This window comes from Ornithorhynchus anatinus, chromosome 5 (assembly GCF_004115215.2).
Source record: "Ornithorhynchus anatinus isolate Pmale09 chromosome 5, mOrnAna1.pri.v4, whole genome shotgun sequence".
Lineage (NCBI taxonomy): Eukaryota > Metazoa > Chordata > Mammalia > Monotremata > Ornithorhynchidae > Ornithorhynchus > Ornithorhynchus anatinus.
Window position 1 is genome coordinate 9,880,610 of NC_041732.1, and position 15,306 is coordinate 9,895,915.

The 15,306-nt window shown below is 43.7% G+C and overlaps 1 protein-coding gene across 3 annotated transcripts in view; it reads right to left on the minus strand.

Moving 5' to 3' along the window:
• UACA (uveal autoantigen with coiled-coil domains and ankyrin repeats) overlaps positions 1 to 15,306 on the minus strand; it is a 102,672-nt gene that overhangs the window by 12,188 nt on the left and 75,178 nt on the right. For all 3 annotated transcript variants that reach the window (XM_029065129.2, XM_029065130.2, XM_039912267.1), the window contains exons 12-15: positions 10,191 to 10,223; positions 9,462 to 9,560; positions 3,457 to 6,198; positions 49 to 201 (exon numbers count right to left, since the gene is read on the minus strand). In XM_029065129.2, coding sequence (XP_028920962.1) covers positions 49 to 201; positions 3,457 to 6,198; positions 9,462 to 9,560; positions 10,191 to 10,223 — 3,027 coding nt within the window. The remainder of the gene's footprint in view (positions 1 to 48; positions 202 to 3,456; positions 6,199 to 9,461; positions 9,561 to 10,190; positions 10,224 to 15,306) is intronic.

Below are 15,306 nucleotides of genomic sequence, written 5' to 3' on the forward strand. Positions count from 1 at the left end.
GTGGGAATGCTGTAATTGTCGGCAAAACGTCACCTGAGCTTTACTTACAGCCAGCTGTTGCTTCAGGGATTTCACCTGGTGCTGGAGTGCTTCAATCTGCTGGTTTTGTTTCTTCGTTGGATTTTCCCCAGCGTTGGTAGGCTGTGAGAGACCATTGACCGTTTGTTTCAGGCGTTCTATGTCTTTGAGTAGTTCAGTTATCTTTGAAGAAAAGTGGTGGAAATAATTATCATCTTACATTCCCTTATAAACTAACATTCACTTGTTAAAAGGGTAAAACTTAAATCACTGCAGGTCTTCCTTTTTCTTTCACATGTTCTGTGCCTTTTTCTAAATAAACAATTTCCTTTTTTTTTTTTTTACAGTATTTGTGAAGTACTTACTATGTGCCAGGCTCTGTACTAAGCGTTCTGGTAGATACCAGCTCAACAGCTTGGAAATAGTCCCTGCCCCAAGTGGGTCTCACAGTCATAATCTCCATTAGAACCCAGGTGTTCTGCCTCCCAGACCCGTACTCTATCCACTAGGCCATGCTGCTTTTTTTTTCACCGTTTTCCAAAAGTTAGATTCATTGAGGAAAATTAGAATGGCATAATGATTGTGTCACACTGAATGTGTTCAATTTCATTAAGGTCCTTGCAAAAGCCATTACCGAGATCACATAATAGACCCTTGTCTTCTAACAGATGAGTTCAGAAACTTCCCAGGTGCTAACCCCAAAACACAAACAGAGCTAAAGATAAAAAGCAGTGTGGTCTAATGGAAAGAGCCCGGGCCTGGGACATAGAAGAGCTGGGTTCTAAACCTGGCTCTACCTCTTGCCGGCTGGGTGGCCTTGGGCAAATCACTTAACTTCTCTGTGCCTCAGTTACCTCATCTGGAAAAAAAATGGGGGTTAAATCTTACTCCCTCCTACTTATATTGTGAGCCCCAAATGGGACGGGGACCACGTCCAATCTGATTACCTTGTACCTACCTCAGCGCTTAGTACACTGCTTGGTATATGGGAAGCAAAATCCCACTGAAAGAATCAAAAACATTTTGCTCTTGAAAAACCCCACCTAAGTGTCTCAAATTGTCCCTGAGGGGAAATCAATCCCTCGGGTGTGTTTGAGTCACCCCCTCTCTCGGCTGGACCCCTCCCTGCAGCACTTTGAAAATGAATGGCTGAAGACCAGAGATGGTAAAGTCATTGTGGGCAGGGACCTGTGTCTACCAGCTCTGCTCTCCTGTCTTCTCCCAGGAATTTAGCACAGTGCTCTGAGGAATTCAGCACAGTGCTCTGAACAGAGTTAAGTGCTCAACAGTAAGCTCATTACAGGTGGGGAATGAGGTTGCTAATTCTGTTGATTCAAGAGCTTAGTAGAGCGCTCCGCATACACTGAAAGTTCAATAAATGCCATCGATTGTTTGACCGTGCCTGATACAAGCAGGAAGCTCGGGACCACTGGGCAGAGTCCCAAGAGTTGCTGTCTCGGTGGAGGAAAAGGAGGGGGAGGATGAAGGGAGGACAGAAAGAAGAATCCAAGTGTTCTCCATCCTTCCAGCCTGTGGCTATCACTGAAGGGGGCTGGGGGAAAAGAATGCAGAGGAACTCCTTCACAAGGTCAAGCGCCAAAAAGCTGGGCACAGAGGAGGGGAAGTTTCATGTGTGGAAAGAAGCCAGAGGCTACCTAATAATAATAATTATGGTATTTGTTATGCCCTTACTATGTGTCAAGCACTGTTCTAAGCGCTGGGGTAGATACAAGGTAATCAAGTTGGACATAGTCCCTGTCCCACATAGGGCTCACAGTCTCAATCCCCATTTTACAGATGAGGTACCTGAGATCAGAGAAGTTAAGTGACTTGCCCAAGGTCACACAGCAGACAAGTGGCGGAGCAGGGATCAGAACCCACAACCTCTGACTCCCAAACCCATGCTCTTGCCACTAGGTCATGCTGCTTCTCTTAGTAATGTTAATGCTATTAATAATGCAAATACAGCTTAGTGCTAATAATAAAGCAACTAGGGTCTGGGAGTCAGAAGGTCATGGATTCTAATCCTAGCCCTTCCACTTGTCTTCAATGTGGCCTTGGGCAAGTCACTTCACTTCTCTGTGCCTCACTTCCCTCATCTGTAAAAAAATGGGGGTTAAGACTGTGAGCCCCAGGCGGGATAGGGACTGTGTCCAACCTGATTTGCTTGTAACCACTCTATTGCCCAGTACAGTGCCTGGAACGTAGTAAGTGTTTAAATACCAATATTATTATTATTACTATTAATATTGATGATGGTGATAAAAATAATAATAATTGTGGTACTTTTTAAGACCTTCTATGTGCCAAGTACTGTTCAAGTGCTGGGGGAGATATAAGATAATTAAGTTGAAAGTAGTCCCTGTCCCACATGGGACTCACACTCTAATGGGGATGGACAATAGGTATTTCATCCCCATTTTACAGATGAAAACACTGAGACCCAGAAAACTGATGGATTAAAAGACTTGCCCAAGGTCATACAGAAAACCAGTAGCAGAGCAGGACTTAGAACCCAGATTCCTTGACCATCAGGCCGTGCTTTTTCCACAGGTCACAGGGACTTCCCTAGAGACTGGCTAATCGGTTTCAATGCCTAGAGAAGTAAGAGTGACCAAGGTGCCTGGAGCAGAGCGGGAGGGGATGGAACACTGGGCTTGGAAAGGAAACTTAAGTTTCCAATGAATTGCGGGGGACCTGGCCAGGCAGGCGGCTCAGAGTTTTTGTGGTGGCTTCTTAATTTTGGCCACGGGGTGGCCAGGTGGAAGGAGCCTGGGCCTGGGAGTCAGGAGTCCTGGGTTCTAATCCCAAGTCTGCCACTTAATCATAATAATGGTATTTGTTAGCCGCTTACTTTGTGCCAGGCACTGTACTAAGTGCTGGGGTGCATACAAGCAAATCACGTTGGACATCCTCCCAGTCCCATATGGAGCTCAGTTTCAATTCCCATTTTACAGATGAGGTAACTGAGACCCAGAGAAGTGAAGTGACTTGCCCAATGTCACACAGCTGACAAGTGGCGGAGCTGGGATTAGAACCCATGACCTTCTGTCTCCGAGGCCCGGGCTCTATCCACTAGGTTATGCTGCTTCTCATTTGCCTGCTGTGAATCACTGGGCAAATCAGTCAACCTCAATGGGCCTCGTTTCCTCAGGGGTAAAATGGGCAGTCAATACCCGTTCTCCCTCCCTCTTAGACTGTGAGCCCTGCGTGGGACAGGGAATGTGCCCGACCCGATGATCTTACCTTCCCCAGCATCTGGCACAAAGTAAGCCCTTAAATACCACAGTCGCTATTATGCTCAACATAAAAACGATAATAATTTACAAAGCTGATGTAGGGTATCACCTCATCGAGACACAGTAATCCCGACTCTTAATCTATCTCAGCAGAGCCTGCTTCGGATACACTGGAACCATCCCACCCTCTAGCGCCTACCTTACTGTCTTTGGCTTCGATCTGTTTGGCCGACGCCTGTATCCTCCTCTGCAAATCGGTCATCGTCGTCAACGACTTATCGCACCGCTCTTTCTGGTCCTGGATCTTTTGTTCAATATTGAAACTCCTCGACTGCGCTTCTTTTTCATCTCTGGCGGACAGGTCGTCCTTTTGGGCGTGTGATGACTCTTCGCACATCTCCTTATACTTTTTACTCAAGTTGGTCAGATTCTCTGTTACGCTGCTTACCTGGGTCTCCAAAGAACTCTTCATTGCTTTATATTCTGACAGGTCGACCACCTCTCTCGTCTTCAGTTCCTTCAATACTTGTTTAGAGTTCGCAATCTCCACCTTGAGTTTCGATACTTCCTCATTTGTTACTCGATTTTCATCTTCCTTTTCCTTCACACTCGCCTTGAGGATTCCAACTTCTCTCTCCCACGTTTCCTTCATCTGAAGATGCTCCGCCAAGGACACTGAAGACTTCTTTTGATTCTCCAACTCCCGCTGTAATTCCCCTACTGCCTTTTTTTCTTGCTCATGACTCATTCTCTTCCTCTCCAGTTCTCCTTTTAGGTCTTCAATTGAGGCACCGAGAGACTTTTTCAAAGCTTCCACCTGCTCCCGGGGTACATACCGCCCTGTCTGTACTGCAAGAACCTCCGAAGCCTGTTTGGCATTTTCTTCTAAGAGCCTCTCTTTCTCGAGTTTTACCTCTGTGTACTTCTCTGAAAGATCTTTCAGTTGTCGGTTCAGTTCTTCGGTTTTTCGAGAAAATGCCTTTTCCATGTCGATGGATTTTTCAACGAGAATATGCTTATCCTTCAAATCATTCTGAATGGCGAGCACCTCGTGCTTTAACTTTTCGTTCTCCTCCTGACATTTCCTCGCTTCCTCTTCCCTGGTGCTACACTTCTGTGTCTGCTCTAGCAGCTGATCCTTCAGTTCCTTCACGGTGACTTTGAAGCTTTGTTCTCTCTCTTCAAAACTGACAATTGGAGCATATTTCAGCTTAATACACTCCTGTATTGTGTCAAGTTCCTTTCTCTGAGCTTCAATTTCACCATGCAATGTAACAATTTCCTCTTGACCCCTTATAAACTTAGCCTGCAGTTCAGTATTATTTTCCTGGACTTCTTTCATGCTTTTACTGACAAGAGCCATCTTATCCTGGTGCTCCTTGATTGGGATAAACTCAGTCTGCATTTGATTCCGTGAATTTTCCAGGGCTGTTTTTAATACTCCATTCTCATCTTTCACTAGGAAAAAGTCCTGTTTCATCCCTTCAAGATTTTTCTTCACACCTGACAATTCCCTGTTAGTTTTATCTAAAGTGTGGCTTAATTCTGCCTTGACCCCTTCATGCTTAGCGAGGGGCACGTACTGGTCATTCATTATGCTGTTCAGGCGGGTATTTTCAGAGCGGAGAGCGAGGACTTGTGCTTGTTCGGCATCGCGCTTCTGAGTAACTTCAGAAATTTGCCCTCGAAGTTCAGCGATGGTGGATTTCAGGGCTGTCACCTCCTCTTGGTGTTTCTCTGGAGGGATATAGGCGGCTTCGAGATGGCTGACATTCTTCGTTAGGCTGCTCTTTTCCAGTCGAAGAGTCTCCGTTTCAACTTGCTTTTCCTCGTACTTCCGGGTGACGTCGAGAAGCTTCCTGTTCAACTCTGCGATCGTCAGGTCCTGTGATTTTCTCATTTCCTCATTCAATTTTATAGGAACATAATGACTTTTAATCTCACCCTTCAAACTCTGCACCTGATGGCTGAGTAGCCTGTTCTCTTCACGAGCCTTTCCGCCTTCCTCGTGCAATGCCTGAATCTTCAGGTTTAACTCTGTCACCTTTTTCTCTAATTCTCCCGATTTCTGCTCCAACCGGTTCTTCAAGAGTTCATGGTCCTCTGGCGCTACATGCTGAGCAAGCTTGGCTTTGGAGTTTTCAAGTTCTCTCTCTAGCTGCCTAACTTTAACCTGGGCCTTTTCATATTCTCTCTCCACCTCTGCATACTTCTTTGCTTTCTCATTCGCTTCACCAGACAACAAGCTCTTCATGTTTTCAAATTTTTCGGCGGGGACCGAGAGGGACAGTTTGGCGGCCACCGCTTTCAGCTGGCCTTCCATTTCCACGACCTTTCTCCCGCTCCTCTCTCGATCGATCTCAGACGCGCTCAACTCCCTCTGCAATCTTTTATTTTCTTCCACCAGTCTCCCTTCGTCTCTCTTAAATTCCTCTACTAACATCTCGTTTTGTCTGATCTGATTCCTCAGCTTTCCGACTTCCAGAGAGGCGCCTTCGTATTTTGCTTTCATATCTTTCAGCTGCTCCTTGAGATCATCTGTTAACCTGCTGGTTCCCACAGATGTTTCATGGGCCAGGTGCTCCTTTAAGGCCAGAAAATGTGTCTGCATTTGCTTCACTTTACCTTCCGAGTCAAACATTCTCTTCTGCACATCTTTTAAAGCATCTTCCAACTGTTTTATCTGTTCGTCAGAATCCTCCCTGACTCTTTCACACTCCAGAGCCAAAGCTTTGCACTCAGCCACTTTATGTGCCAATTCATTGCCGACCTTGGTTTTCTCCTGCTTAATGGCATCGTAAGAGGCTTTCAGAGTCTCCAGCTCTTTCTTTAAAAGTTCGGTTTCCCCAGGAGAGGACTGACCAGATGAGGATAGTTCCAGTGGTCTTAGCATAGACCTGCTCTGTTGATGAACCGAGAGCGAAACACCTGCAGAGGTACACTGCAAAGAAAATGAGAAAACACCATCAAGATCCAAGCTTTCAGATGAAAATGCACTGTTTATTGAATGTCTATTAAGGTATGAAAAAAGCTTTCAAAGGTTCTTTTCAATTTATTAATCCAAGGACTGGAGCCCTGCCTTCTTGCTACATTTATCTTTTTCCTTCTTTCTGCTGTGAATCACTTTTGTCTGTTGGGGCACGCCATCGACTGAAACCCTTTGGAGAGTCGTGATTGGGCATTTTGGTCCCCTCGTACTCTGCCCAATGGTTACCCATGTTTTACTCTCAGTAGGCACACTTACAAAAATATCACTGATGACCTGTAAGCTCATTATGGGAAGGGAATGTGACTGCTAATTCTGTTGTATCAATCTCTCTCAAGTACAGCTGTTCGGCAAGTAAATGCTCAATAAATAAGCAATCAATAAATACCATTGATTGATAACAAGGAAGTAATAAAGAAAACCATCAATGAAGCAGCTTGGTTTTCTGGAAGGAGCATGGGCTTGGGAGTCAGAGGACCTGGGTTCTAATCCCAGCTCTGCTTGTCTGCTGTATGATTTTGGGCAAGTCATTTCACTTCTCTGTGCCACAGTTACCTCATGTGTAAAATGGGGATTAAGACTGTGAGCCCCATGTGGGTCAGGGACTACATCCAACTTGATTAACTTGCAACTACCCGAGGGCTTAGAACAGTGCTTGGCACATGGTAAACTTTTAACAAATACCATAAACAAAACACAACAACAAACTAAACAACACAGTACAATACTGAGTGCTTGGGAGAGTACAGCACAACAGAGTTGGTAGAAATGTTCCCTGCCCACAAGAAGCTTACAGTCTACTGAGGGAGGTAGACATGACCATGAAAGCCTGAGTTGCCTTGACGTGACAACAGGCCCATTAAACATGGAATGCCTATTGCTCTAAGAATTTTCATTCTCTGGATTAATTCAGAGAAGATTGTTTTTTGTTTCCCTCGAAACAGGATAAAGTTCAGAATGACTCGAATGAAAACTAGTGCTTTGAGGAGGAAAAACAAAAAAAAAAGGACCAGACTATCAACTAGAGGGGCCAAGCCTGGCTGAGACTAGAAACTGAGGGCAAAGTGCTAAAACTCCTCATGTTGTGAGCCAGGAATGTATCTATTTATTGTTCTGCTATACTCTCCCAAGGACTTAGTACAGTGCTCTGCATACAGCAAGCACTCAATAAATATGACTGACTCAATGAAACCTGGAGATCAGAGATGGGAACCCTGAAGAGGGCAGGGAAGCTTTTTCAAAATCCTTTTCCACTTCTTGATCCAGGTATCTGATTTCCTGCCTTCATTTGCTGTTAACTGTTTTTCATTAATAAGCACGTGATGGTGAATGTACCCAAAGTCAAGCAAACAACGCTTCAAGGGAGGGGACGGAGGTGTACAAAATCCAGAGGGTTCTTAATGGCCCAAACCAAATGTTCATGTTGATGGGTGTGAGGGGTGGAGCGGGTCTGGTTCTCCATTACAAATCAGCATGAAATGGCTGCACCAAACTCATTTAGATGTGGTCACACTGCCAGGGTCTCTGGGCTGTTTGTACATTCTTCCACAGTCAGACGGCCCCCGACCAAGCAAGCCAATTCCAAGTGCTAGCCGTCTGTCGGTGCCTCCTCCTGAATCCCTGCTGGTGGAAAGAGGGTGCAGGGCTCCTAGCCTGAAGTAAGGGGAATTCGACATTATAATTCCTTATTAAAAAAAAAGAAAAAGAAACTCAGCCCACTTATCCTCCCCTTTTCCGCAGCCCAGTTTTTCCAGCAGGCCAGGACCAGGCAGGACTTCAAGCCCAAAGCTGAATCCAAAGCCACGGGATTGTAACATCCCGGAAGGGCCTAGAGCACAGGGCATAGGGAAAGGCCGTGAGCACGCTTGGGTCGAAGAGGAGTCATATGGTGGGGAAAGATTGCGCTTTTGTGGGGATGTCTTATTTTGTGTTATTTCCATGTGGGATGATAAAGGTGATTTCAGCCTGGAGTGCAAAGCCTGTTAAGAGAATAATGCAGTCTTTCACACTGGACCTTTTTATGGACTTCTGCTTTTCTAGCATATCAGATCCATACAAAAAAAAACATCATGAAGGGAATTACTCCCTTGTACGATGGTCTTTAGGTTGCATTTTGGCACACAATGCTAGTAGAGGAAACACCAATTTCTCCACCTTTTTTTTTTGGCCAATGCAGAAACCAAGTCTATCTCCCTGAGGCTACAGAGCAATACTAACTTAATATATTCCACACAGACCTTCTCAAAACCTATCTCTTGCCCGAAGCTCTTCCTAATATCCTATTTTCTTGATTATTCCACTCCAGGACTTAATGACCAGATCTGTCAACTTGTGAATATAACTGTCTGTACTGCGTAGGCTTGACATTTGACTCCTTCCACTACACTGTGAGAACCTTGAAGGCAGAAAATGTGTCCTTCTCCTTTAACTGATGAATTCAATTGTATTTATTGAGTGCTTACTGTGTGCAGAGCACTGTACTAAGTGCTTGGAAAGTACATTTCCGCAATAAAATCCCTTTCTATACCTTGTTTGGTACATTTCATCCAAGATTGTAACCTCTATTATGGGCTAGAAACATGTCTACCAACTCTGTTATATTGTAATTAATTTATTTCTATTAATGTCTGTCTCCCCCTCTAGCCTGTAAGCTTGGTATGGGCAGGGAATGGGTCTGTTAGATTGTATCCCCCCAAGTGCTTAGTACAGTGCTCTGCACACAGTAATCCTCCAATAAATACGACTCAGTGTCTACTCTCCCAAGCACTTAGTACACTGTTCTGCACACAGTAGTGCTCAATAAATACCATGGATTGACTGATTCAGAGTAGATTTCCAATGCATTCTGTTCATAATGACTGCATGTAGTATGTACGTTAACAGGTTTGCCTTCCGTTGATCACAAAGGCCTCTATAAGTAATCTATAGAATAATTCCATAAGGTGCTCCACCCAAGAGTGGGTGGAGCGAAAAATAGTTTCAAAGAAAGGGAAATCATAAATTAGCTACCTCCGAGTTGTTGATTTTTTAAAAAAAGTAATATCTCATAATATTTAAGCAAGTTTTTTTTAGAGCTTCAGTGTTTTTCAAGGATTCTTCGAGCTGCTTTTCCTTGGCTGTCAAGAGAGATTTCAGCTTTTCGAAAGGGAAACCGTAAATTAGCTACTCCTGAGTTGTTGTTTGTTGTTTTTTTTTTTAAAAAAAAAAAAAAGTAATACCTCATAATATTTAAGCAAGTTTTTTAGAGCTTCAGTGTTTTTCAAGGATTCTTCGAGCTGCTTTTCCTTGGCTGTCAAGAGCGATTTCAGCTTTTCTTTCTGAAACGAAAACAGTGCATTGCATGTCAAAGCGTTTAAAACTATTTATAAAGCCACAAGCCAAACCACAACTTTCTCGGCAATCAAGGAGGCATTTCAAGTGTTTTCTAGAGAATTCCAAAATACTGGCGGGCTCACAATTAACACTGGCAAAGTCCATGTACTGGCTCCCTAGGACTCGGTCATTAAAGTACATCTGCCTATTTATGAATAAAATATGAACACAACTGCCACCAAGTACTCCAAAGTAAGGCCTGTCAAGATTAAAGGAATTCTTGCTCCATTTTAATCACACTACACCCTCAGGCCACATGTATAATGGCAGGCACATTTTCTTCTTGAGGCTTATATTTTTGCACACTGTGCTTTCAGTTAGCCAAAGCAGTACGTTTAGGAATTAAAAACAAACGGTAAAAACAACTTGCATCACAATACACAGAAAGCCTGCGATAATAAAGTCCTCACTGTTTTATAATTTTCTTATTAACAATTCAAAATATTAGCTAAATGCCAAATGAAAAATGTATATGCTAACAACTGCGGAGCAACTACTGTATTAGCACTGCAAAAGATAATTGCTCCAAGGAAGGAAGCAAAACCAAAAAAAGAGTGCTTTCCCCCCTCCCTTACCTCACGCTCAAGGTCGTCGGCAACCATGAATTCCTGAAAAGCAAATAAAAACAATCTATTTGCATACAGTGTTTTTCAGGACATGATCTTAAAACCCTTTCGTACAAGGAACAGCTCCACTACCTTTCAAAATGTTTGATGTGGGGTCCGGAAGAGGGGTGCAGGGAAGATGGAGAGCTAAATGTAATTATTAGAGACAGTCTACTGCTTTCCTGACTTGCTCAAATAGGGCTTTTTCTTTTTTTTTTGCAATTAGCTAATGACTACATAGGGCCATAAAAATAACCATTAAGAAAGAGATCTTGGAATAGATTAAATATTTCATCAGACTTCCATAAATCAGGACCGTTCAAGTCAGAGTGGGTATTAGAAGGCAGGAGGGAATTGTTTCCTTTTGTAAGAGTTCCTGGCCCAGGCCACAGCCCTGGCACCTTGCCCTGGAACGAGGTGAAATAGCAGCAGCATTAGCCAAACAATTCCGCTGTTGATAAAAACTGCCGGCCCCTCCGGGTCCAGACTATGGAATTTCTAGAGGCATGAGGACACTGCGCTTCCGGCAGCCGAAAAGGTTGTCTGGATCAAGGAGAGGCCCTGCAATGGGTGAGGAGGTGGGGTATTTCTCCTCCAAGCCCAGGAAGTGTCATGACCGACACCCCTCCGGGCTGAGAGAGAGGTGGGCTGAAGAAGAAATTCAGAGATCAAAAGATCACTTTTCCCCCACCGTAATTAGGCCATAACTCTTCAGTACATGCTTACATCTCATCAGAAGGGCAGACCAGAGTTGTGACCGGCCCAGGATTTGGAGCAATAGTGCGATACCATTTTTCCTTTCATTCATTCATTCAATCATATTTACCGAGCGCTTCCTGTGTGCAGAGCCTCGTACTAAGAACTCGGGAGAGTCCGACAGAACAATAAACAGACATATTCCCTGTCCGCAGTGAGCTGAACATTCCACCACATTTTGATGACGATGATGGTGGTGGTATTTGTTAAGCGCTTACTACGTACAAAGCACTGTTCTAAGAGTTGGTGAAGATGCATAATAATAGGGTTCCACTTGGGGCTCACAGCCTTTGTTCCCATTTCACAGAGGAGATAACATTTCAGTGACCTACCTGCCCTAAATTTCTAGGTTCTTCCCCCAACTCTAATAACCCATCATTTACAGAATATCTATTCAAAACTTTCTCAAGCTTACTGACACTTTCTACCTGCCCGCTCTGCCCACCTGATCTCCCTACAGTAATTTCCACCCGTGGGAAGCTTGCTTTTTGTCTCAAGCTTCCAACTTGAAACTTGGATAATTCGAGCAGCCCTTGGCGCTGAGGCTGAGGAATTTGGTGAATCATCGTTTGGTGTTCGCCAATACATAAAATTTTGAGGGTCACTGCTGAAGCCCATTTTATAAGCAGGAGTTTCGGGGGTAATGTCCTAATTCTCTGGGCCAGTCTCCATTTAGTTTGAATTGATAAGATACACATTGTGTCCTACAGTCTGCAACACCTCTCTGAAGTAGTGGGGCCTAGTAGATAGAGCCCGGGCCTGGGAGTCAGAAAGATCTGAGTTCTAATCCTGATTCTACCACTTGTCTGTGTGATCTTGGGTGAGTCATTTCACTTAGAGAAACAGCATGGCTCAGTGAAAAGAGCCCGGGCTTGGGAGTCAGAGGTCATGAGCTCTAATCCCGGCTCCGCCGCTTGCCAGCTGTGTGACTTTGGGCAAGTCACTTCACTTCTCTGGGCCTCGGTTACCTCATCTGTAAAATGGGATGAAGCCTGTGAGCCCCATGAGGGACAACCTGATCACCTTGTATCCCCCCAGCGCTTAGAACAGTACTTTGCACATAGTAAGTGCTTAACAAATACCAACATTATTATTGTCATTATTATTATCTGAGCCTCAGTTTTATCACTATTATTAAGTGCCGTCGAGTCATTTCCAATTCATAGTGACTCCAGAGCTATTCTTTCTCCAGAATGCCCTCTCCTCTGCCATAATCTGCAACCTTTCTAACAATTCTTTCAATAGCATTTATTGAGCGCTTACTATGTGCAGAGAACTGTACTAAGCACTTGGAATTAATAAATCGGCTTTTGTTATCGATATGGTTTCTATCCATCTAGCTGCTGATCTGCCTCTTCCATGTTTTCCCTGGACTTTTCCTAGCATTAGTGACTTCTCCAGAGAATGAGTCCTCCTGATTATGTATCCAGGGCCTCAGTTACCTCATGTATACGATAGGGATTAAGATCAGGAGTCCCATATGGGACAGGGACTGTGTCCAATCCTATTTGCTTTTAGCCACCACAGCACTTAGTAGTGTGCCTGGCACATCATAATAATAATAATAATAATAATAATAATAATAATGGTATTTGTTAAGTGCTTACTATGTGCCAAGCACTGTTCTAAGCACTGCCGTAGATTCAAGGTAATCAGATTGTCCCACATGGGGCTCACTGTCTTAATCTCCATTTTACAGATGAGATAACTGAGGCATAGAGAAGTTAAGTGACTTGCCCAAATTCACACAGCTAAGTGGAGAAGCTGGGATCAGAACTCACGACCTGTGACTCCCAAGCCCGTGCTCTTTCCACTAAGCCACGCTACAAATATCAAAATTATTATTATTACTGTTGTTGTTGAGCTCCTTTGGAACTCTTGGCTGATGACTGGTCTCCGCCGTTTGTTAACATTAGTTTATTAATTTGGCTTAAAACTTCCTGGGTTTTTACCACAGCTTGATCACCCACCTTAGTCTGTATGAGTGAAATGTTCCACTGTCATTCCAGAATTCACCTCTTCCACCAAGTTTATTTCACAGCTCTAGTGATTTCCTAAGATGCTTCCTGTTTTTTGACCTCTTATTATTAATTTTGGTGTCCTTTATACTCAGTTTGGAATAACACATGTTTTCAATATGCATTTTGGCTAAGACAACCCTAAGAGGGATGAGGAACTTTCTTTCAGCAACCCCAGTCCAGCAAGCCCTTGGTGATGAGTTGCCTAATGAGGAAACCACTTGCGCACACAGGTCTGGCAAACAGCACCAGACTGGAAGGAGACCCAGCTTTAAGAGAAGCAGGGTGGTCTATTGGAAAGAGCACAGGCCTAAGAGTCAGAGATTCTAAATCTAGCTGTACCAATTGCTTGCTGTGTGACCTTGGGCAAGTCACTCAATTTCTCTGTACCTTAGTTACCTCCTCTGCTAAATGGTGTCAAATCTCCTCTCCAACTTAGATTATGTAACCCCCTTTTGGGACAGAGACTGTGTCTAACCCAATGAAAACTTCTATCTACGCCAACACTTGACACATAGTAAACACTTAACAAATATCATTTTAAAAAAAAGGCCCAGGTCTGGCCAAGTATTTGACCTTGGGCAAATCACTTATCCCTGTTTACATCTGAGGAAAGTAAGGCCCAGAGAGTTTGAGATTGTGGGCCCATGTGGCACTGGGATTGTGTCTAATCATATAACATGATATCTATCCCAGCCCTTAGCACACAGTAAGCTCTTAATTAAATTCCAAGATTAAATTCAAAATTGGTGCAGTGCAATCAATCACGGTAATTTGTTGAGCCTTTGAGTGTTATGCACTGTACTAAACATTTTGGGAGTGTCCACATGAAGCAAGACTCAGATCCTGAAAAACTCGGTGAAGTAGCATGAAGAGCACAGGCATGGGAGTCAGAAGCTCTAGTTTCAAACCCCACCTCTGCCACTCATCTGCTATGTGACCTTAGGCAAGTCACTTCACTTCTCTGTACTTCAGTTTCCTCATCTGTAAAACGGGGATAAAATAGGCATTCCTTTTTGCTTATACTCAAAGTCCCGTGTAGGATAGGGACCATGTCCAACACAATTAGTTCGTATTTAACCCATTAGTAGAGTGCTTGACAAGTAGTAAGTGCTTGAAGCGCCATGGCCTAATGGAAAGAGCATGGACCTGGGAGTCGGAGGACCTGGGTTCCAAACTCAGCTGTACCAAATGCTCACTGTGTGACCTTGGGCAAGACACTTAACTTCTCCTTGCCTCAGTTCTCCTGTTCTCCCTCCTACTTAGATTGTGAGCCAGCTGTGGGACAGGGACCGTGACCAACCTACTTCACTTGTACCTCCTCTGTGCTTAGAGCAGTGCTTGACACAGAGTAAACGCTTAACAAATACTATTTAAAAAAAACCACACACAAAATCTTTTTAGCTTGCCCTGTATCCTGTTGGCACCTGACCTATCACTGTTCACATGATTTTCAATTCTCCTCACTCTAGTGATTGTTTTTTCCAACTACACTGACCTCTTCGAGCCAGGGGAGGTTTCTATTTGATCATTTTTAAATTTCTTTTGGTTTGGATTTGTCAAACCCATTTCCTGGGCCTCTAGTACAATCTCCAGCCTTCTTATAGGCTCTTTGTTTTTTTAAGGCGCCTTTCAACTTTGCCTGAGGTTCACATTTTATTGTACATCCCTTTTCTAAACTTTAATATCCTCGGGCTGGTTTTTCTTGCTCTTTCCGCCCCAGCAAGAATATTAAATTTAATTGTGTTGTGATAACTATTGCAGAATTGCTCTCCCACATAATACTCCTCCACCCAGTCCTTTTGATTAAGTTCAGGCTATTATGTTCCTTGTGAGCCCCAAAACTGGTCCAGAAATATCATCTATGGCATTCAATTCTATGCCATAAGACTTGGGAAAGCAGAGATCATGTCTGAGTCTTTGGTACTCTTCCAAGTGTTTAGTAACAGTGCTCTGCCCTTACTGGACCCTCAATAAATGTGTTTGATTGATTGGGTTGCATTTTTGTGAAGTCTCACATGTTGTAATGTAGAATCTGTTCCAGCACTTCATGTAAGCAGTTTCTTTACCAATGTGACACGCGGAGCCCAAACTAACTCATGTTTTCGGAAGCATATTCCCTAATTCCCTAGTCACGCTCTAACCAAAACCAAATTGAAAGTGTGCATTGTGATATCTGCTCCAATCCCACAGCACTTGTGTACATATCTTGAAATTATATATGATAAATTACTTATTTATTCAAACCAATACCTGCTTCCCCCCTAGACTGTGAGCTTGTTATGGGCAGGGAACGTGTTGGGTAATGCTGT